We start from the raw sequence: 22,572 nt of genomic DNA, 5'->3' as shown, positions 1-22,572 counted from the left end.
CCTTCTTTTTTTTTTTTTTTTTTTTTCTCTCTTTCCTTCCCCCCCTCCCTGCCTTCACTTCCACATCTGATACGGATATGAAGAGTAGAAGAAATGCTTAAATGTGTCTCATGGAATATAGGTGGAATAAACTCCCCTATTAAAAGGAAGCTAATTATTAAGCAACTAGGTAAACCTAAACCAGACCTTGCTTTCCTACAAGAAACACATCTTAAGGCTATCGAAGTAAATAAACTGAAATCAAAATGGGTGGGCCATGTAATCGCCTCCCCCTGTATTAGGAAGAAGAGAGGGGTAGCCATCTTGTTTAACAAATGTCTATCTTACAAAATTCTGAAAAATATTCACGATAAAGAGGATAGATGGCTTCTGGTCGAGATTGAGATAGGGAACATTAAATATATCTTTTGCAATATATATGCGCCAAATCAGGTAGATGTATCATTCTGGAACCAACTTATCATGATGTTATCCCAGTATATTGGACAAAATTTGATCTTGGTAGGAGATTTCAATCTTATTCCAACTTCATCCCTAGATAGACGCACCCCAAATAACTCTAAATTCTCTATTGCTAAGGCCAAATTATTTCGTCAGATATGTAATAATTTAAAGGTACATGATATTTGGCGTATTAAACATCCGGACTCTCAACTATTCTCTTGTGAGTCTAAGTCTTATAGAGCGCTATCTAGAATAGACTTCTTTTTAATTTCTAGTGTCATGTTAGCGATGGATATTGATACTCATATTTCTGACATAACAATTTCAGATCATGCTGTCATCTCTCTGAGTATAGCAATTAAGAACACTACTACTAACTTTGTAAATAATTTCTTTTTCCCCAACTATCTATCTCAGGATAAAAAGTTCGCTGATTGGTTAGGCCAGAAATGGCGGGAGTATCAATCCCTCAATAGAGAGTATCTTGATAAAGTAGAGACCTACTGGGAAGCTGCTAAGGCTTACCTTAAGGGTGAAATTAAAGCCTATATGATTATAAGGAAGAAGCAACTCAATGCCCGTGAAATACAGCTGGCCAATCAGCTTAGCAATTCTTATAAAAATTATATTAATGATACTTCTAAATCTCTTTGGGATAAATATCAGAAGGCTAAACAGGAATATGATCTCTTCTTCAAAGAGAAAATGCTAAGGGAAGATATTAAAATTAATGCTAAGTACAGTGGGCAATTTGGCAGATCAGCCAAATTTCTGGCTAGATTAAACAAGGCCAGGAAAAAGAACAATATGATTGAAGCTATTAGGGTCGGCCAAGATAGATGTTCAGATCCACTAGAGATTAGAGAAAGCTTTTTCAAGTATTTCCAAAACATATATGCGGCAAATGAGATTAATTTTGAAAACAAAGATATTTTTTGGAATTCAGTTGTAACTCCTAAAATCTCTCTAGCTTTTTTGGAAGTCTTAAATAGACCTATTACCCTAGAGGAAGTAGATGAGGCAATACTTCATGCCAAGTCAAATAAAGCTCCTGGCCCTGATCAGTTAACATCAGAATTTTATAAGATCATACGATGTGATATACTTCCTATTCTGGCTAGATTATTTAATGAATATTTTACAGCTGGGAAGCCTATGTCGGAATACTTCTCGGCGTCGGCGGTTACTTTAATATTAAAGAAAGGTAAAGATCCTCTTGATGCTATTCCCAATGTGTCTTACTGTAAATATGTGTGATAATATGTGGGCTCAATATATGTTAATGTTTTGATGAGTCCTAATTTTATATTCTCTTTTGGAAAAAATGGATGTCGAAACTATTTAAGAAATAAATATGATCCTTTATTTGATTATGGTAAATTTACCCAATAGTAGTGATGCTAAAAGTACAGTTAAACAAAAATTATTACAATTCCTTCAAAGTTTAAAAAATGACACCGGTGTCTCTATGTATAAAAATGTACATGAGATATAAAAAATAAATTAAATTAAAATAATAACGTTGAAATCTTATAATTTATACAGTTTTATGTTTATCACAAGTTGTAATTTCTAACAGAATGTTTGTAGATACAATTTTATAGTGGATAAAACAATAGTTGCTGTATAGTTCATATAGGATACTTTGTTTCAAGTTCAGCTATGCAATTGAGTTTGAGATCTTATCTTAGGCAACTATATATCAAATGTAGAGGTATGTTGGTGCGATTTTTATCACACTATAATATAAGTATACAAATTAGTACCTTGAAGTGTATCTGTTTGATATAACTTTTGTGAGATAATTGCGGTTAAATAAACGCCGCTATGCCAGTGTTTTGATTAAGTTTCAAGATCAAGCTGGTGGCAGTTCTATATGAGCTGCTGGCGGTTAAATAAATGCCGCTTTGGTTTCCTCTTATTAGGTGGGCTTATCTGTTTGCTGCGAGAAAATTCACTTTTATATAAGTGTTTCGGTAGTTGTCGTGGCCGCTCAGTTACCTTATCCTTTGTCGGTCAGTGACCGATCGCGCTCTTAAGGGTTTCTTGGTGGGATCTTCGTTGCGGTTAAGTGCTAACCGTTTGCTGATGTTTTTTAAGTATCTCCGGTTTTTCTATTCTGTGGCTTGTCTGTCGGTCAGTGACCGATCACGATGGTATGGTTGTTGGATATGGTTGTTGGTTGTCCTGATGTGGAATTTTTGCGTGCCTTTCCGGTCTGTTGTTCCCAGGTTTCTTAGATGTCGGTCAGTGACCGATCTGGGTGCTGAAATGTGGTTGTTGGGATAAGTAGAAAGTTTGTAGGATAAGTAGAAAAAGGATTTCTAGTTATCAATGTGATCTTTGCGGTTAAATATATGCCGCTCAGTGGGAACTTGAATATTTCAACTGGGTATAGCTGGTATTCACTTTGTCTTCTCAAATCCTGTGCAGGTGTGCTCTGGTATCAACATGTTTCGGCTGGACAGCCTTTTTCAAGATATTGAGCCCACATATTATCACACATATTTACAGTAAGACACATTGGGAATAGCAACTTGTTTTGCGCCACCTACTACAACTAACTATAACTCTTTAAACTTTGGGATAAAGTTTACTTCAGGTGTGCTAGATTCCCCACCAGCTAGACAGTCTAAACCTACCAAACATAAAGATCCTCTTGATCCATCTTCTTATAGGCCTATATCACTTCTAAATGTTGATTATAAATTACTTACTTCTATAATGGCAAAAAGACTTAAGTCTGGCATAGAGCAAATTATACATGAGGATCAATCAGGCTTTATGCCTGGGAGATCCTCTATCAGAAATATACGCCGTGTTACTACTGTATTAGAATATTGTTGGTATAACTTGCAGGATAATGTTCAAAATTCAAAACAAGATTATGCGTTACTAACCGCCGACGCCGAGAAGGCTTTTGACTCAGTCACATGGGATCACTTATATACCGCCCTTGATAAATTTGGGTTTAAAGGGAATTTTCTCTCATTAATTAGGTCCATCTATAATTCACCTACTTCATATGTCTTAGTCAATGGGGCTCCAACACCTAGGTTCCATATCCATAAAGGAACGAGACAGGGTTGTCCCCTGTCTCCCCTTTTATTTAACATTGCTATAGAACCTCTTGCAATCCTCCTGAGAGGCACCATACCAGGTATAAAAATTGGAGACCAACAAATGGTCTTATCACTCTATGCTGATGACTTACTGCTGTTCTTGCAGAATACTAAAATTAGTATCCCTCTTGTTTTAAATATGTTTAAGCAATTTAGTTCCTTCTCGGGCTACAAATTAAATTTAAGCAAGTCTGAAATTCTCTGGATACACCAGAATAAAGATAGCTGTAGGGAACACCCTTTTCAGGTTACAGAAAGCATCAAATACTTAGGAATAAATCTTCATAGAAATCCTAATCTTTGGTACGATAACAATTTCTCTGTTTTTTTTGCAAATGCTGCTGAAAAACTAGACAGATGGGTCTTGTTCCCTATCTCTCTCTCGGCCAGAGTCATGTTAATTAAGTCTATACTCTTCCCACAATTAGTATATCTTCTTCAAAGTCTCCCTGTCTTTATTTCTAATAAAGATCTAAGGCTTTTTAATAAGAACTGTTCGTCTTTTGTCTGGAACAGAAAAAGGCATTATCTATCTAGAACTAAATTATACCAGCTCTCAGAATATGGAGGATTCGCGCTTCCTGATATAAAATGGTATAATATAGCTATCTTGGCACGTTTTGCCTGTGACTGGATCACAGATACTAATTATTTAACGAATCCTTTAGTTGAAAGACAGATGGTTGCCCCTCTCTCTCTTAAAGCTATTATCCACTGCCCAATGGCACAATTACCAAAACATATTAAGAAGTTAGCGGTAATCGGTAACGTTGTCTTAGCCTGGCAGAAATTATGTACCGTGTTAAACATAGACTACCGTATATCATCATACCTCCCTATCAGAGGTAACAGCCTCTTCCCCCCAGGTTTAACATCAGGAATTTTTACAAGGTGGGAGGAAAAAGGGTTAATCTACATCTCCCAAGTCCTTGACATACAGTTAGAACATTTGAATCTATCCTCCAAGAATATAATCTATCAAATCAAAATTTTTATGCATATCTGCAACTTAGACATTTTATAAATGAAATACAAAATATTAGACAGTATTATAAAAAATTTGGTAAGCTTGAAGATTATATTATTTTACATAAAAATGGCATTCATACTATCTCGCTAATTTACAACATCTTAATGTCGAAACAAGGACAATTGGGGTTAGAAACTTTAACTGGCTACTGGAGATCTCATTTTCAAGAAATAACAGTAGAAAAAATTATTCTCAGTATTAAACAAGTAAGAGAGGCAAGAATTCCCACCTCCTGGAAAGAATCTCATATCAAATTAATTAATAATTCATATATTACACCGAGAATGTTAGCCAAGTGGGCTGGTGATAAATCTGCCAACTGTTTTAAGTGTAAAAAAAAGGAGGCTGATCTCCTCCATTGTTTCTGGTTCTGTCCTAAAATTAGGCAGTTTTGGTCTAAAGTGTCCTTCTGGGCTTCTAAAGTCTTAAATGAAAATGTGGTATTGGATATGTATCAGGTTTTTTTTTTTAACTAGTGAGTCCAATATTACATTTCATAAATCTATTAATATCCTGATCCTGCTAGGAAGGAATCTAATTCTTAGGTACTGGAAGAAGAGGATTGCTCCTCCGTTTGGTCTATTCAAACAAGCTGTGTTCTCGCAAATAATGTTTGAACAACTAAATATCAATTCCCTTTCAGAGAACCAGATAAAAAGCTTTTTCGATAAATGGCTCACTCTGATATTACAACAATCTGACAACGTGCAATATGCATTAACTAAATGTTTCCACAAATCAGACTTTTTTGGAACTCTGATCTTGAATAATCTATTTCCCTACTCCTGGTATTAATGTCACATTTACTTATTAATATGATGGAAGTGTGAAGCTGGAGGCAGGGGGGATCTCTTTTCTTCTTTTTTCCCCTTTCCCCCCTTTTTTTTTTTTTTTTGTTTTGTTGGCGTTTTTGCGTTCTTGTTTTTTTTTTTTTTTATGTTTTGTTATGTTGTTTTAGGTAAACAGGAAAACAGCACAAGTGTACAATAACAAAGAATAAGATATTGGAAAGTATGTGGTAGCAACTTCCTTAAATTATGACTCTGTGGATCCTCTGAATTTAAGAGTGAATTATCTATTGATTGTTTTTATTTTTCTGACTGATAACCATTCTTTTCTTCTTTCTGTTAAACAAAGAAATTTATTCGTGTGATAAATTTGTACTTCCTGATTTGTGCTTGGAGATAAATAAATAATAAAAAAAAGAGGAGGAGACGGCTTTACTGCAGGGAGGCGGGAAGGAGGAAGAGGGAGGAGGAAGGAGGCAGTTTTACTAGAGGGAGGAGGCAGCTTTACTGGAAGCAGGAGGCAGCTTTACTGGAGGGAAGAGGCAGCTTTACTGGAGGGAAGAGGCAGCTTTACTGGAGGGAAGAGGCAGCTTTACTGGAGGGAGGAGGCAGCTTTACTGGAGGGAGGAGGCAGCTTTACTGGAGGGAGGAGGCAGCTTTACTGGAGGGAGGAGGCAGCTTTACTGGAGGGAGGAGGCAGCTTACTGGAGGGAGGAGGCAGCTTTACTGGAGGGAGGAGGCTGCTTTACTGGAGGAAGGAGGCAGTTAGTTTTACTAGAGGGAGGAGGAAGGATGGCAGTTTTATTGGGGATACTAGAGGAGGGAGGAGGAGTACAGGGTTTTACTAGAGGGAGGGGGAAGGAAGCAGTTTTACTAGAGGGAGGAAGAAGGCAGTTTTACTAGAGGGAGGAAGAGAGGCAGTTTTACTAGAGGAGGGAGGAGGAGGCAGTTTTACTAGAGGGAGGAGGCAGGCAGTTTTACTAGAGGGAGGAGGCAGGAGGCAGTTTTACAAGAGGGAGGAGGCAGGAGGGGAGTTTTCTAGAGGAGGAGGAGGAGTTTTACTAGAGGCAGGAGGCAGTTTTATTAAGGGAGGAGGAAGGAGGCAGTTTTACTAAGGGAGGAGGAAGGAGGCAGTTTTACTAGGGAAGGAGGCAGCTTTACTAGAGGGAGGAGGAAGGAGGCAGCTTTACTAGAGGGAGGAGGAAGGAGGCAGCTTTACTGGAGGGAGGAGGCAGCTTTACTGGAGGGAAGAGGCAGCTTTACTGGAGGGAAGAGGCAGCTTTACTGGAGGGAAGAGGCAGCTTTACTGGAGGGAGGAGGCAGCTTTACTGGAGGCAGCTTTACTGGAGGGAGGAGGCAGCTTTACTGGAGGGAGGAGGCAGCTTTACTGGAGGGAGGAGGCAGCTTTACTGGAGGAAGGAGGCAGTTTTACTAGAGGGAGGAGGAAGGAGGCAGTTTTACTAGAGGGAGGATTTACTAGAGGGAGGAGGAAGGAGGCAGTTTTACCAGAGGGAGGAGGAAGGAGGCAGTTTTACCAGAGGGAGGAGGAAGGAGGCAGTTTTACCAGAGGGAGGAGGAAGGAGGCAGTTTTACCAGAGGGAGGAGGAAGGAGGCAGTTTTACCAGAGGGAGGAGGAAGGAGGCAGTTTTACCAGAGGGAGGAGGAAGGAGGCAGTTTTACCAGAGGGAGGAGGAAGGAGGCAGTTTTACCAGAGGGAGGAGGAAGGAGGCAGTTTTACTAGAGGAAGGAGGCAGTTTTACTAGAGGAAGGAGGCAGTTTTACTAGAGGAAGGAGGCAGTTTTACTAGAGGAAGGAGGCAGTTTTACTAGAGGAAGGAGGCAGTTTTACTAGAGGGAGGAGGCAGTTTTACTAGAGGGAGGAGGCAGTTTTACTAGAGGGAGGAGGCAGTTTTACTAGAGGGAGGAGGCAGTTTTACTAGAGGGAGGAGGCAGTTTTACTAGAGGGAGGAGGAAGGAAGCAGTTTTACTAGAGGGAGGAAGAAGGCAGTTTTACTAGAGGGAGGAAGAAGAAGGCAGTTTTACTAGAAGGAGGAGGGAGGAGGCAGTTTTACTAGAGGGAGGAGGCAGTTTTACTAGAGGGAGGAGGCAGGAGGCAGTTTTACTAGAGGGAGGAGGCAGGAGGGAGTTTTCCTAGAGGGAGGAGGATGGAATGAGTTTTACTAGAGGCAGGAGGCAGTTTTATTAAAGGGAGGAGGAAGGAGGCAGTTTTATTAAAGGGAGGAGGAAGGAGGCAGTTTTACTAGAGGAAGGAGGCAGCTTTACTAGAGGGAGGAGGAAGGAGGCAGCTTTACTAGAGGGAGAAGGCAGGAGGCAGTTTTATTAAAGGGAGGAGGCAGGAGGGAGTTTTACTGGAGGAAGGAGGCAGTTTTACTAGAGGGAGGAGGAAGGAGGCAGTTTTACTAGAGGAGGAGACAGCTTTACTGCAGGGAGGCGGGAAGGAGGAAGGAGGCAGTTTTACTAGAGGGAGGAGGCAGGAGGCAGCTTTACTGGGGGCAGGAGGCAGCTTTACTGGGGGCAGGAGGCAGCTTTACTGGGGGCAGGAGGCAGCTTTACTGGAGGGAGGAGGCAGCTTTACTGGAGGGAGGAGGCAGCTTTACTGGAGGGAGGAGGCAGCTTTACTAGAGGGAGGAGGAAGGAGGCAGCTTTACTAGAGGGAGGAGGCAGGAGGCAGTTTTATTAAAGGGAGGAGGCAGGAGGCAGTTTTACTAGAGGGAGGAGGCAGGAGGCAGTTTTACTAGAGGGAGGAGGCAGGAGGGAGTTTTACTAGAGGGAGGAGGCAGGAGGCAGTTTTATTAAAGGGAGGAGGCAGGAGGGAGTTTTACTAGAGGGAGGAGGCAGGAGGCAGTTTTATTAAAGGGAGGAGGCAGGAGGGAGTTTTACTAGAGGGAGGAGGAAGGAGGCAGTTTTACTAGAGGGAGGAGGAAGGAGGCAGTTTTACTAGAGGGAGGAGGAAGGAGGCAGCTTTACTAGAGGGAGGAGGAAGGAGGCAGCTTTACTAGAGGGAGGAGGAAGGAGGCAGCTTTACTAGAGGGAGGAGGAAGGAGGCAGCTTTACTAGAGGGAGGAGGAAGGAGGCAGCTTTACTAGAGGGAGGAGGAAGGAGGCAGCTTTACTAGAGGGAGGAGGAAGGAGGCAGCTTTACTAGAGGGAGGAGGAAGGAGGCAGCTTTACTAGAGGGAGGAGGAAGGAGGCAGCTTTACTAGAGGGAGGAGGAAGGAGGCAGCTTTACTAGAGGGAGGAGGAAGGAGGCAGCTTTACTAGAGGGAGGAGGAAGGAGGCAGCTTTACTAGAGGGAGGAGAAAGGAGGCAGCTTTACTAGAGGGAGGAGGAAGGAGGCAGCTTTACTAGAGGGAGGAGGAAGGAGGGAGTTTTACTAGAGGGAGGAGGAAGGAGGGAGTTTTACTAGAGGGAGGAGGAAGGAGGCAGTTTTACTAGAGGGAGGAGGAAGGAGGCAGTTTTACTAGAGGGAGGAGGAAGGAGGCAGTTTTACTAGAGGGAGGAGGAAGGAGGGAGTTTTACTAGAGGGAGGAGGAAGGAGGCAGTTTTACTAGAGGGAGGCAGGAGGAGGAAGAAGGCAGTTTTACTAGAGGGAGGAGGCAGGAGGCAGCTTTACTGGAGGGAGGAGGCAGCTTTACTGGAGGAAGGAGGCAGTTTTACTGGAGGAAGTAGGGAGTTTTACTAGAGGGAGGAGGAAGAAGGCAGTTTTACTAGAGGGAGGAGGAAGAAGGCAGTTTTACTAGAGGGAGGAGGAAGGATGCAGTTTTACTAGAGGGAGGAGGAAGGAGGCAGTTTTACTAAAGGAAGGAGGCAGTTTTACTAGAGGGAGGAGGAAGGAGGCAGTTTTACTAGAGGGAGGAGGAAGGAGGCAGTTTTACTAGAGGGAGGAGGAAGGAGGCAGTTTTACTAGAGGGAGGAGGAAGGAGGCAGTTTTACTAGAGGGAGGAGGAAGGAGGCAGTTTTACTAGAGGGAGGAGAGAGTTTTACTAGAGGGAGGAGGAAGGAGGCAGCTTTACTAGAGGGAGGAGGAAGGAGGCAGCTTTACTAGAGGGAGGAGGAAGGAGGCAGCTTTACTAGAGGGAGGAGGAAGGAGGCAGCTTTACTAGAGGGAGGAGGAAGGAGGCAGCGTTACTAGAGGGAGGAGGAAGGAGGCAGTTTTACCAGAGGGAGGAGGAAGGAGGCAGTTTTACTAGAGGGAGGAGGAAGGAGGCAGTTTTACTAGAGGGAGGAGGAAGGAGGCAGTTTTACTAGAGGGAGGAGGAAGGAGGCAGTTTTACTAGAGGGAGGAGGAAGGAGGGAGTTTTACTAGAGGGAGGAGGAAGGAGGGAGTTTTACTAGAGGGAGGAGGAAGGAGGGAGTTTTACTAGAGGGAGGAGGAAGGAGGGAGTTTTACTAGAGGGAGGAGGAAGGAGGGAGTTTTACTAGAGGGAGGAGGAAGGAGGGAGTTTTACTAGAGGGAGGCAGGAGGAGGAAGAAGGCAGTTTTACTAGAGGGAGGAGGCAGGAGGCAGCTTTACTGGAGGGAGGAGGCAGCTTTACTGGAGGAAGTAGGGAGTTTTACTAGAGGGAGGAGGAAGAAGGCAGTTTTACTAGAGGGGGGAGGAAGGAGGCAGTTTTACTAGAGGGAGGAGGAAGGAGGCAGTTTTACTAGAGGAAGGAGGCAGTTTTACTAGAGGAAGGAGGCAGTTTTACTAGAGGAAGGAGGCAGTTTTACTAAAGGAAGGAGGCAGTTTTACTAGAGGGAGGAGGAAGGAGGCAGTTTTACTAGAGGGAGGAGGCAGGAGGGAGTTTTACTAGAGGGAGGAGAAAGGAGGCAGCTTTACTAGAGGGAGGAGGCAGGAGGCAGTTTTATTAAAGGGAGAGGAAGGAGGCAGTTTTACCAGAGGAAGGAGGCAGTTTTACTAGAGGGAGGAGGAAGGAGGCAGCTTTACTAGAGGGAGGAGGGAGGACCCAGCTTTACTGGAGGGAGGACCCAGCTTTACTGGAGGGAGGACCCAGCTTTACTGGAGGGAGGACCCAGCTTTACTGGAGGGAGGACCCAGCTTTCCTGGAGGGAGGACCCAGCTTTACTGGAGGGAGGACCCGGCTTTACTAGAGGGAGGAGGCAGGAGGCAGTTTTATTAAAGGGAGGAGGCAGGAGGGAGTTTTATTAGAGAGAGGAGGAAGGAGGCCGTTTTACTAGAGGAGGAGACAGCTTTACTGCAGGGGGGCAGGAAGGAGGAAGAGGGAGGAGGAAGGAGGCAGCTTTACTGGAGGGAGGAGGCAGCTTTACTGGAGGGAGGAGGCAGCTTTACTGGAGGGAGGAGGCAGCTTTACTGGAGGGAGACGACAGTTTTACTAGAGGGAGGAGGAAGGAGGCAGTTTACTAGAGAGGAGGAAGGAGGCAGTTTACTAGAGAGGAGGAAGGAGGCAGTTTACTAGAGGGAGGAGGCAGGAGGCAGTTTTATTAAAGGGAGGAGGCAGAAGGCAGTTTTACTAGAGGGAGGAGGAAGGAGGCAGTTTTACTAGAGGGAGGAGGAAGGAGGCAGTTTTACTAGAGGGAGGAGGAAGGAGGCAGTTTTACTAGAGGAGGAGACAGCTTTACTGCAGGGGGGCGGGAAGGAAGAAGAGGGAGGAGGCAGGAGGCAGCTTTACTGGAGGCAGGAGGCAGCTTTACTGGAGGCAGCTTTACTGGAGGCAGGAGGCAGCTTTACTGGAGGCAGGAGGCAGCTTTACTGGAGGCAGGAGTCAGCTTTACTGGAGGCAGCTTTACTGGAGGCAGGAGGCAGCTTTACTGGAGGCAGGAGGCAGCTTTACTGGAGGCAGGAGGCAGCTTTACTGGAGGGAGGAGGCAGCTTTACTGGAGGGAGGAGGCAGCATTACTAGAGGGAGACGGAAGGAGGCAGTTTTACCAGAGGGAGGAGGCAGATTTACCAGAGGGAGGAGGCAGTTTTACCAGAGGGAGGAGGCAGTTTTACCAGAGGGAGGAGGCAGTTGGCAGTTTTACCAGAGGGAGGAGGAAGGAGGCAGTTTTACCAGAGGGAGGAGGAAGGAGGCAGTTTTACCAGAGGGAGGAGGAAGGAGGCAGTTTTACCAGAGGGAGGAGGAAGGAGGCAGTTTTACCAGAGGGAGGAGGAAGGAGGCAGTTTTACCAGAGGGAGGAGGAAGGAGGCAGTTTTACCAGAGGGAGGAGGAAGGAGGCAGTTTTACCAGAGGGAGGAGGAAGGAGGCAGTTTTACCAGAGGGAGGAGGAAGGAGGCAGTTTTACCAGAGGGAGGAGGAAGGAGGCAGTTTTACCAGAGGGAGGATTTACTAGAGGGAGGAGGAAGGAGGCAGTTTTACTAGAGGGAGGAGGAAGGAGGCAGTTTTACTAGAGGGAGGAGGAAGGAGGGAGTTTTACTAGAGGAAGGAGGGAGTTTTACTAGAGGAAGGAGGGAGTTTTACTAGAGGAAGGAGGGAGTTTTACTAGAGGAAGGAGGGAGTTTTACTAGAGGGAGGAGGAAGGAGGGAGTTTTACTAGAGGGAGGAGGAAGGAGGGAGTTTTACTAGAGGGAGGAGGAAGGAGGGAGTTTTACAGGAGGGAGTTTTACTAGAGGGAGGAGGAAGGAGGGAGTTTTACTAGAGGGAGGAGGAAGGAGGGAGTTTTACTAGAGGGAGGAGGAAGGAGGGAGTTTTACTAGAGGGAGGAGGAAAGAGGGAGTTTTACTAGAGGGCGGATGAAGGAGGCAGTTTTACTAGAGGAAGGAGTACTCACAATATGCAGTAGCACTCTGTTGTGCTGATAGGTGCGTTCTGGAGACTCTCAGTGCTCCAGCTCACTGCACAGTGGTGATCAGCTCCCTTCCAGAAGGTCAAGTAGGCAAGATTTAACACAAGTCGACCAGAGGCGTGTGTTAAAACATCAAACTAATTTTTAATATTAAACTGTTTTAGGGATAAAACAATTGTTTTAAAATTTGAGGGTTGAAACATTCTTTTAGAGCCCCAATAAAATGCTGATAGTCCTGCACAACGATTCCTCCCCCTTTGTCGGCTTGTCTAATGACAATTTCCTTGTTTTTTGGTGCGTTACCATAGTCCAGTCGGCTGCCTACGAGGGCATGAGTGACAGTCTTCCTGGTCTCGGTTGGGATCCATTTGAAGATCTTTCGCAGCAGGTGAAGTGTGTGGAAGCATGCAGAAGAGACGCCGTTGATTTGCTGGTCCATGGAGAGCGATGAGTCCAGGATGATGCCTAGATTTCGTGCATGGTCGGTGGGGGTTGGAGGGTGTCCGAGGGCTGTGGGCCACCAGGAGTTATTCCAAGCAGATGTGGTGGGACCGAGGAGGAGTATTTCGGTCTTGTCTGCGTTCAGTTTTAGGCAGTTGTAGCTCATCCAGGTGTCGACTGCTGTCAGCCCTTCGTGGAGGTTTCTCTTGGCGGTGGTTGGGTCACTGGTGAGTGAGATGATTAGCTGGGTGTCGTCGGCGTAGGAGACAATGTTGAGGTTGTGTCGTTGGGCGATGGCGGCGAGAGGGGCCATGTAGATGTTGAATAGGGTTGGGCTCAGCGAAGAGCCTTGGGGTACACCACAGCTGATTCTGTGGGCTTGGAGGTGAAGTGTGGGAGTCTGGGTTCTGCCGGTGAGGAAGGAGGTGATCCATTCCAGGGCTTTGTCGTGTATGCCGGCATCGTGTAGTCGGTTGCGGAGGGTGAGGTAGGAGACAGTGTCGAATGCTGCTGAGAGGTCTAGGAGAATGAGGGCGGCGGTCTCTCCTCAGTCGAGTAGGGCGAGGAGGGAGGTCTCGGTGCCGTAGTTGCTCCTGAAACCGGATTGGGAGGGGTCCAGGGTCTGCTTGGCTTCGATGTAGTCAACAAGTTGCGTGTTGATGAACTTCTCAATGACTTTGGCCGCAAAGGGGAGCAGAGAGATTGGGCGGTAGTTCTTCGGATCATTGGGGTTAGCCGTGGGTTTTTTCAGTAGGGGTTTTAATTCTGCGTGCTTCCAATCATCTGGGAAGGTGCCGGTTTCGATGGAGCAGTTGATGGTGCTCCAGAGCTCGGGGGCTATGGTGTCACCCGCTTTGTTGAAAATGTGATGCGGGCATGGATCCGAGGTTGCTCCAGAGTGGATCGATCTCATGATTCTGATGGTGTCCTCTGTGGTTAGGGGGTTCCAGATGGTCCGTGAGGGGTAGGCGGTGGTGTATTTGGGTGAGGTATCGGTGGGAATTGGTGGGTAGGCGGTGGTGGGTGAGTTCTGGGGCGAGAAGCTGTCATAGATGTCGACGATCTTGCGATGGAAGTACATTGCGAGGTTATCGCAGAGGTCCTGGGAGAGCGGTATGTCGTTGGTTATCGCTGTTGGGATTGGAGAATTCCTTGATGACTGTGAATAGCTCCTTGCTGTTGTGGACGTTGGCATTGATTCTATCTTGGATGGCTGTCTTCTTGGTGGTTTTGATGAGGTGGTGGTGGATAGTGATGGCTTCTTTGTAGGCTGTTTTATTTGAAGCGGTCTTGCAGGATCTCCAGGTCCTTTCCAATCACCTGCAGTGGCGTTTGGAGTCCTGGAGGGCAGGGGTGAACCAACTAGCCTTGTTGGTGGGTTGGCAGTTGGTCGGTTTCTTGAGAGGGGCGAGGGTGTTGGTGCAGTCTGTGAGCCAGTGGGGGAGGTTGCGGGCGGAGGAGTTGGCATCTGTGGAGGTAGCTGGGGGGCACTTGTTCATGGTGGAGTGCAGTTGGTCTTCTGTGATGTTGTTCCAGTTTCTGCGGGGTGGGTGGTGCTGCTGGAGGTGTGTGGTGGGTTTGTTGAAGGAAAAGTGTATGCAATGGTGGTCGGTCCAATGGAGTTCGGTGATGTGGTTGACAGATGTGGTTGGCCACAGGAATATTATGTCCACTGTTGGTATTTCCTGGTGTATTTCTGTTGTGTAATATGTATGTATTGTTTTCTCTGTGATTTGTTAAACGCCTATGCCTTTAATTAGGGGGGGATGTCTATTGTTTCTATGATAGTTGCCATTGTTGTAGTAGTTGTGATTATTGGAATTTGTTTGTGTAGAAGGTTTGGTTACTGTTACCCAATTGTTGTTGTTGGAATTTTGTCTATTATTTCTATTATATGTATAAACTTCATTTTTTGCATAATCCTCATCATCCCTTTTGGAGGCAGTTTTACTAGAGGGAGGAGGAAGGCGGCAGTTTTACTAGAGGGAGGAGGAAGGCGGCAGTTTTACTAGAGGGAGGAGGAAGGCGGCAGTTTTACTAGAGGGAGGAGGAAGGCAGCAGTTTTACTAGAGGGAGGAGGAAGGCGGCAGTTTTACTAGAGGGAGGAGGAAGGTGGCAGTTTTACTAAAGAGAGGAGGAAGGCGGCAGTTTTACTAGAGGAAGGCGGCAGTTTTACTAGAGGGAGGAGGAAGGAGGCAGTTTTACTAGAGGGAGGAGGAAGGAGGCAGTTTTACTAGAGGGAGGAGGAAGGAGGCAGTTTTACTAGAGGGAGGAGGAAGGAGGCAGTTTTACTAGAGGGAGGAGGAAGGAGGCAGTTTTACTAGAGGGAGGAGGAAGGAGGCAGTTTTACTAGAGGGAGGAGGAAGGAGGCAGTTTTACTAGAAGGAGGAGGAAGGAGGCAGTTTTACTAGAGGGAGGAGGCAGGAGGGAGTTTTACTAGAGGGAGGAGGGAGGAAGGAAGGAGGCAGTTTTACTAGAGGGAGGAGGAAGGCAGTTTTACTGGAGGGAGGAGGAAGGAGGGAGTTTTACTAGAGGGAGGAGGAAGGCGGCAGTTTTACTAGAGGGAGGAGGAAGGAGGGAGTTTTACTAGAGGGAGGAGGAAGGAGGCAGTTTTACTAATGGGAGGAGACAGTTTTACTAGAGGAAGGAGGCAGTTTTACTAGATGGAGGAGGCAATTTTACTAGAGGGAGGAGGCAGTTTTACTAGAGAGAGTAAGGATGTCCTACAATCGTGCAGTCTTTACAAAGACTTTACTAGCTGGATACTCAAGCGAAATAGCTAAAAGGGAACGTTGTCCGAAGACCCCAGATTCCAACAACTTAACCTGATTTTTTTTTTAAATCAGTATAAACCACTTGAACATCACACTCCTATTTATACAGATCCCCTCTCTTTATCTCAGTTCATATGCATGTCACAGAATGGTAAATGAACCAACAACCATTAAACAAACACAACCCCAAACCCAGCTCTCTCTGACAGAGAACTTTCCTATTTGTTCTTTTTGTGGGAGATCTGAATGCACCTTACATCGCCAGGTGCCAGAAAGTCTGTTAATAGGGTCATTAATCTGACAATAAGCCTCTCCCTTAGCTGACAGAGCACATATCCGCAGTAAAATGACCCCCCCCCCAGTATACAGAGCATTACACAAAGTATTACTGTGATAATAAGGGATCATATAGTAATATCTATGGCTTAAGGTAACCATCACCTTGGTGTTTTGAGGAATTGAATTGATTCTGAATTTAAAATTCAAAAGTTTCCAGCTTCATAATTGGTTTAAGTTGCTCCACGATAAAGTGCGTTGTCATGACAACATATGCTGCTTTGTTTGGAATTTCTCCCTATGAAAAGTATGACACTGGGCTTTCTTAACCTTTAGGCCATTAAACAAGTCAAAACAAACGATGGGCACGGAGGTAAATGGAAAAAATTTGCTAAGAGATCATATGCTAGATCTACACTTAGTACTCATGAAGTGGCATGAGAAAATGGATTTGCGTCACACTTCCCAAGATGGCGCTGGATCAAAGCTCAATACTCTTACCCCGTTGGGGCCCTGCGTTATACCTGCTGATAAGTGGATCGATATGGAAAACGGCAAAACGGAGACTTACCCACCAAGCGCTCAGAGGTTACTCCGACAGACCCACTACCCAAATCTTACCTGGCTAAAGAACGCAGACTCTCCTGACAACACAACCCAAGAGGATGAAATGAGGTCGGCTCGAGATAATGAGACTGTTGCTAGGGGACTTCTTGCCCTTACTTACTCAACAGCTACATCGTCAGGGTGTGAGGACGGCCCCGATCGTGTGATTATGATGACAGGGAAACTACAAAAAACAGCTGGGTTTACTCCCGAGTCTGCAGATATCTAGGTCCCGGCCAGAGAAGAACAACACTATATGTCACACCTGCTCCTCTGCACACGCAGAGTTTTACTGAGGCTAAGATGAGGTCTCCCTATACCTTCACAAGCCAGAAAATAGGAGTAGGTTAATACTATCTTTTTCTGCCCTCTCGATGGACGGATCCACTCCTCTTGGACTGTGAACTGGAATTGAGTTAAGGAAAATGTTCATGGGTGCCCCGCTTTTTTACATCCTTGTTATAAGAAATAAAAAAAATAAAAAAAGATAAAATCCTCTCATAGTGTTAATTGACGGTAGGTCGCTGTTGTTGCTGGCTGTTACGGTACCAACAGGATACCAAGGGTTAACACCAGATGAACAATGTCCTGCATAGGGAATCAGCAACTCACAACCCAGCCAGTTTTTCCCCTCAAACATGAGAACAGGCTTCACATCAGGTTTAAAACAGAATGACATTTATTAAAAGGCTATGCCTAGTATTTATGCAGGTCTGACCCCCCAGATGGGGGGGGGGAGGGGGTTGAAAGAATGTTGTACATTAGATGGAGGGCCCACACCCTTGGACAGACCACAATAGAATGACATACTTTACTTAGGCAGATAACAACTTAAACACATTTGGCTTGTCTTATCACCTAGCGTCTGCTCTCTGAGGGTGATTCAACAATGGACTGTTTATCACTAACTTTAATGACAGTACACAATAGCTTCTTAAAGTGGAACACAGTTAACTCCTTCAGTACTGACAGAAGGGTCTGTCACATAGCTCCCCCCTTGTGGAACACTCCGGCAGACCCGGCTTGACCCTTTTGCGGGTCAACCTGGGGATGACCGGACTAGGAGGTGGTAGACATGTCAGTTTGCCAGGACAATCCATCTGTATTTCCGTTATGAGAGAGAATTCCTGTCCATACAAACAAGGGTTCAACTTCCTCAGTGCCCAGACTAGGGCTAAACAGTCCTTCAAAATCCCATCAGCTTCTTTACGAGTTTTCTGTACCTGCTCTTTATAGGTATCCACAATCCCTTCATACTGACATAGGGTGCCCTTGAGTTGCTGCACCTCACTATGAGCCAGCGTCAGCTTCTCCTCCAGTGTCATTAAGTTTGTCTTTAATGTTTCATGTTCCACTCTCAAGCTGGTGTTTTCTGTAGTCTGTCGGTGCAGCTTGTCTAGCAGAGATTCACGTTCTAAACGTGCTTTTTCCTCTGCGCTCCTCTTCTCCTTCATCAGCGCATTGTAACGGGACTTCCACGTATCAATAGCGGATAGAGATTTACTGAGCTCAGCGTCCTGGGGCTTAGCAGCAGGTGGGTCAGTCTCTGCTGCACGGATCTGGGCACAGGTAGTCACAGGGTTAACATCAGCGGGACCCATGGGATCATAGGCAGAAACAAGGGGGACCAAGTTATTTCCAAGGAGAACATCAGCTGGTAAATCCTTCATGACCCCCACATTCACAGGTCTAGCGCCCACTCCCCAATCCAAATGTACCCTGGCAACAGGTAGGCGGAACACAGTGCCCCCTGCTACCCTCACAGCCACAGTGTCTCCAGTGTGCTGTTTCTCAGACACCAAGTTTTTTCGAAGCAAGGTCGTGGTAGCACCAGTATCCCGTAGACCACTGACCTCCTTCCCATTCACTTTAACCAGTTGCCGGTTATTCTGGCGGGCAGCTTTCACAAGGTCTGATTCATGTAGGATGCCCCAGCATTCTTGCGCCTCTACGTAGCGTGCCGCAGGCTTAGGATTACGTGGGATTCCGCCGGCGGGTCTTCTCCAGGACTGTGCTTTGTTCGCTGCGTTAAGGGGACACTCTGGTCTTTTGTGCCCTAGTTGCTTACATCCAAAGCACCGAATAGGTTGTGAGTAGCCCCGCGAATTGAACCGGGCTCTCTGAGAGTAGTTCGTGGCTGAAGGCCGTGTGGTATAGCGGTGCGGCGGGGTGTTGGTAACTGGCAGCTGCTGGGGTGACTGGGGGTCTGTACTCCACTCTGGCAGGGGGCTTAGTGGTAGCAGTGTCCAGTTTGCGGGCATCCGTATACTCATCTGCCAAGCGAGCCGCTTCATGCAGGGTGGAGGGTTTACGGTCCCGAACCCACTCTCGAACTCCTGCGGGTAACTTGTCGAAGCAATGTTCCAACAGGAATAGCTGCAGCACCTCTTCCCCAGATACGGCTTGGCACCCCGCTATCCAGTGAGCTGCTGTGCGGTGCACCTTACATGCCCACTCAAGGTAGGAATCTCCAGCTAATTTAACAGTGTCTCTGAACCGCCTCCGGTATGCCTCCGGTGTTACCGCATACCTGGAGAGCAGAGTCTCTTTTACAGTATTATAATCCCCGACTTCCTCATCTGGAATGGCCCGAAAAGCCTCACTGGCCCGGCCGGATAATTTTCCGGATAATATCGTGACCCAGTCCTCTGCGGGTACCTTGTGTAGTGCACATTGCCTCTCAAAATCCGCAAGGTACCCATCAATCTCTCCTTCTGTTTCCAGGAAGTTTTTAAAAGCTGTAAAATTTACTTTTCTCTTTTCCACTGGGTTTGCTGCAGCGCCGCTTTGGCGAAGTAGGTTGGCTTCCACAGCTGCTATGACCCGGTCGATAATTTCCGCAGATGGGTTGGGGCCATAATGTGCCAGTCTTATTTTGACAGCCCGGTCAAAACTTGCTTCTTCGGGGGTTCTGTCTGATATGCTGAGCCCATTGGTTCCTACGGTCCCTGGTACTCTTTCCATCTTTGTCAGTATTGTAATAATCCCCCTCTTCCTGAGGTTACTGGCTTGTGTAGTTGCTCTTCTGGGCGATAAGGTTCATCCCGTCGCTTGCCACCAATTGTTACGGTACCAACAGGATACCAAGGGTTAACACCAGATGAACAATGTCCTGCATAGGGAATCAGCAACTCACAACCCAGCCAGTTTTTCCCCTCAAACATGAGACCAGGCTTCACATCAGGTTTAAAACAGAATGACATTTATTAAAAGGCTATGCCTAGTATTTATGCAGGTCTGACCCCCCAGATGGGGGGAGGGGGGGGTTGAAAGAATGTTGTACATTAGATGGAGGGCCCACACCCTTGGACAGACCACAATAGAATCACATACTTTACTTAGGCAGATAACAACTTAAACACATTTGGCTTCTCTTATCACCTAGCGTCTGCTCTCTGAGGGTGATTAAACAATGGACTGTTTATCACTAACTTTAATGACAGTACACAATAGCTTCTTAAAGTGGAACACAGTTAACTCCTTCAGTACTGACAGAAGGGTCTGTCACACTGGCTCTATATTTTTAAATGACAGAAGACTGCTCAGCACTGTACTACAGGAAATGCATATAATCCTATGCTATTTGATCAAGGTCGTTTGTCCACAGAATTTACTCAACGTGACAGTTGACATAATTACATTGATGTGCATTTACTATAGCTTTGTTAAAAAACAAAAAAATAATGATTTACATGGGGGGATGTAGTGACCCTTCCGTGTGTTGTGTATAGGCTGTTTTTTGTTTAGCGGAGCATGCTGTTTACCATATTTTAACATTGAGTGTCCTTGTGTTATCTCCATATTACCCAGATGAAAGCTATACATGCTATAGTGATTAGCTCCACTTTAATGCTAATTGTGATCACCTGCGATGCTTAGCAGTCCGTTGCTGGTTTTGGAAGGTTAATAGATCAAGTTTCTTTATCATAAAGTTGCATCCAGCTTCAGCAAGGATGTTCTCTATAGCATATACACATGTAGCTAGCTAGTAGTCTGCATATGAGGGGTACTCAGGCTTGGGGTGTCTTGCTTGATTTCTATCACAGTGTGGGTTGGTCTCAGATATTTTAATGGTCACCAGGTTGTACATTCTGCCTTTCTGACCCTTCCCGTTGGTATGTACGTGATCACTATATATGGAGTATATGGGTACATTAGTTCATGTATTTATAAGGGGCTCTAGGGAAATGTGAATTGCCACCATAGGTTTTACCTTTTAGATACCAAGAGTAACAGTGCATCGGTTAACTCACAATATAAGAGGAAGAGGTTGTCCAGCCTAACTTTGCAAGCTTCATTAAGGGTTTGGATGATACTCCTATTTGATGTAAACTTTAACGGGTTGTATGGATTTCAAACAGGCTGATATTCTCGGGACTTTGGCTTCTACATTCTTTGGGTATGGGGTGCCTTGCGGCCGGGGCGGTGTGGGCTCCCATGCAAGCAAAAGGTTAGTTGCATTGACACTGTGGGGGTAGAGGTTCCTGAGAGACATATAATTGCTCTTCCTCATGGCCCGTGAAAATTGCATCGCTCTATCTCATATACTAGGAGGATACAACCTGTATAGGAGTTACTTAATTTGCACGCAGATGGTATATCAGATTCACTGGTGCCCAAGCAACCATATTCTATTATTCTAAGTCCTACACATATTCTTAAGAACCCACAATTACTCTTTAGACTGACATCGGAATAATACCCTTGACTGAGTACTAGTTATTAGAAGAACATTACTGACACCGTAACACTGCAGCGGTTCTGCTAGGTTCCTCTGTTTATTATATGTAAATATGTTTGACTTCATTTATATCTGAACATCTCCGCCCCCCCCCCCACCCTATTGGGCTTACGTCGTAAGCATAGGAAAATAAATCCTATAGAAACACTGATTTCCTGCTCATACTCTCCTTTTAAGTCCCCATTAGTGCATAATAACAGACTAAGGGTCCATGAGAGGCCCGGCCTATCCTTTAGGGATTTTACTCCATTTCTCGTTTTCCTACATTTGAAGGAGAAATGCAAATATATAGATTATTTCACAATAAAAATAAAAATGAGGCTTTAATATACAGGTTCAATGTTATTTTGTACAATAATACTGTTTTGCCCTTTCGAGTATACACAGGCATTTATATTGTAAAGTAATACTCTGTACCGGAATAGTCAAGCAAACCAATCACTGTTATAACCGTTATCTATACTGTATGTAACCAAACTTATATTTACTGTTGTATTTCTGAACAACCTCAATAAAAAAAAACAAAAAAAAAAAAACTTAGCGGACAAACCAGGCAGTCTTATGCGTTTCGGCTACAACAACGCCTTACTCATAGACTGATGTCTGTCCGCTTGTAAAGACCAACCTTTTAAACATAACACTGCAATGTAATAGGTTGCCTTTAACTCATATATTTAAAGTCACATACACATGTATTCTGATTCGAGAACAAAATAACAAATATACATGTGTTGCAATATGTTATTCCCTTCCTCAGTTAATAAATAAACATAAACATTATTTATATCAACATTAACAGATGAATGATTTACTTATAAGTATCAGAATAATCAGTACACAAAGCCCAGTAGTGCCAGCCCTTCATTTCTTCTACTTGACCCTCCAGGTGACAATGTCAAAGAGGATGCAGAATTTTCATGGAAGCAAGAAGAGGAAGAAGCCCGGCACTAGCAGCAAAAAGCGTCGCCATTGTCGGCCGCAGCCATCCTACTATATCCATCAGACAGACAACGACATGCTGCTGCTCATATCCAATGATCTGGGGTCTGAGGACCTCCCACAAGGGTTAAACAAGAGGGCACGGAGGTGCTTAGATGCCCCAGTTTCAGAGATCCAGCATATCGCCAGTCCAGAGTCTACAACGGACCATGGCTGGGGCAGTGCCATGCCTCTAGAAATCCTACAGAAGATCTTCCAGCTGCTGGCAGACAGTGAGGGGTCCGTACCCACCTTGTGCCGGTAAGTGTTTGTGCATGCGCCAGCTTTTTCATATGTACTGTGTGTGCTTATGTACCAGACAATTAGTGTGTGTGTGTGCGCTCATGTACCAGACAATTACTGTGTGTGTGTGTGTGTGTGCTCATGTACCAGACAATTACTGTGTGTGTGTGTGCGCTCATGTACCAGACAATTACTGTGTGTGTGTGTGTGCTCATGTACCAGACAATTACTGTGTGTGTGTGTGTGTGTGCTCATGTACCAGACAATTACTGTGTGTGTGTGTGCGCTCATGTACCAGACAATTACTGTGTGTGTGTGTGTGCTCATGTACCAGACAATTACTGTGTGTGTGTGTGTGCTCATGTA

The 22,572-nt window shown here is 45.4% G+C and overlaps 1 protein-coding gene across 2 annotated transcripts in view; it reads left to right on the top strand.

Annotated features, from left to right (window-relative positions):
* FBXL6 (F-box and leucine rich repeat protein 6) overlaps positions 1–22,572 on the top strand; it is a 441,814-nt gene that overhangs the window by 36,884 nt on the left and 382,358 nt on the right. For both annotated transcript variants that reach the window (XM_053715504.1, XM_053715503.1), the window contains exon 2: positions 21,872–22,224. In XM_053715504.1, coding sequence (XP_053571479.1) covers positions 21,878–22,224 — 347 coding nt within the window. In that variant the 5' untranslated portion in view covers positions 21,872–21,877. The remainder of the gene's footprint in view (positions 1–21,871; positions 22,225–22,572) is intronic.

This window comes from Bombina bombina, chromosome 5 (assembly GCF_027579735.1).
Source record: "Bombina bombina isolate aBomBom1 chromosome 5, aBomBom1.pri, whole genome shotgun sequence".
Classification (NCBI taxonomy): Eukaryota; Metazoa; Chordata; class Amphibia; order Anura; family Bombinatoridae; genus Bombina; species Bombina bombina.
The sequence above is the reverse complement of the archived record's forward strand: the minus strand, read 5'-3'. Positions and strand labels throughout refer to the sequence as shown.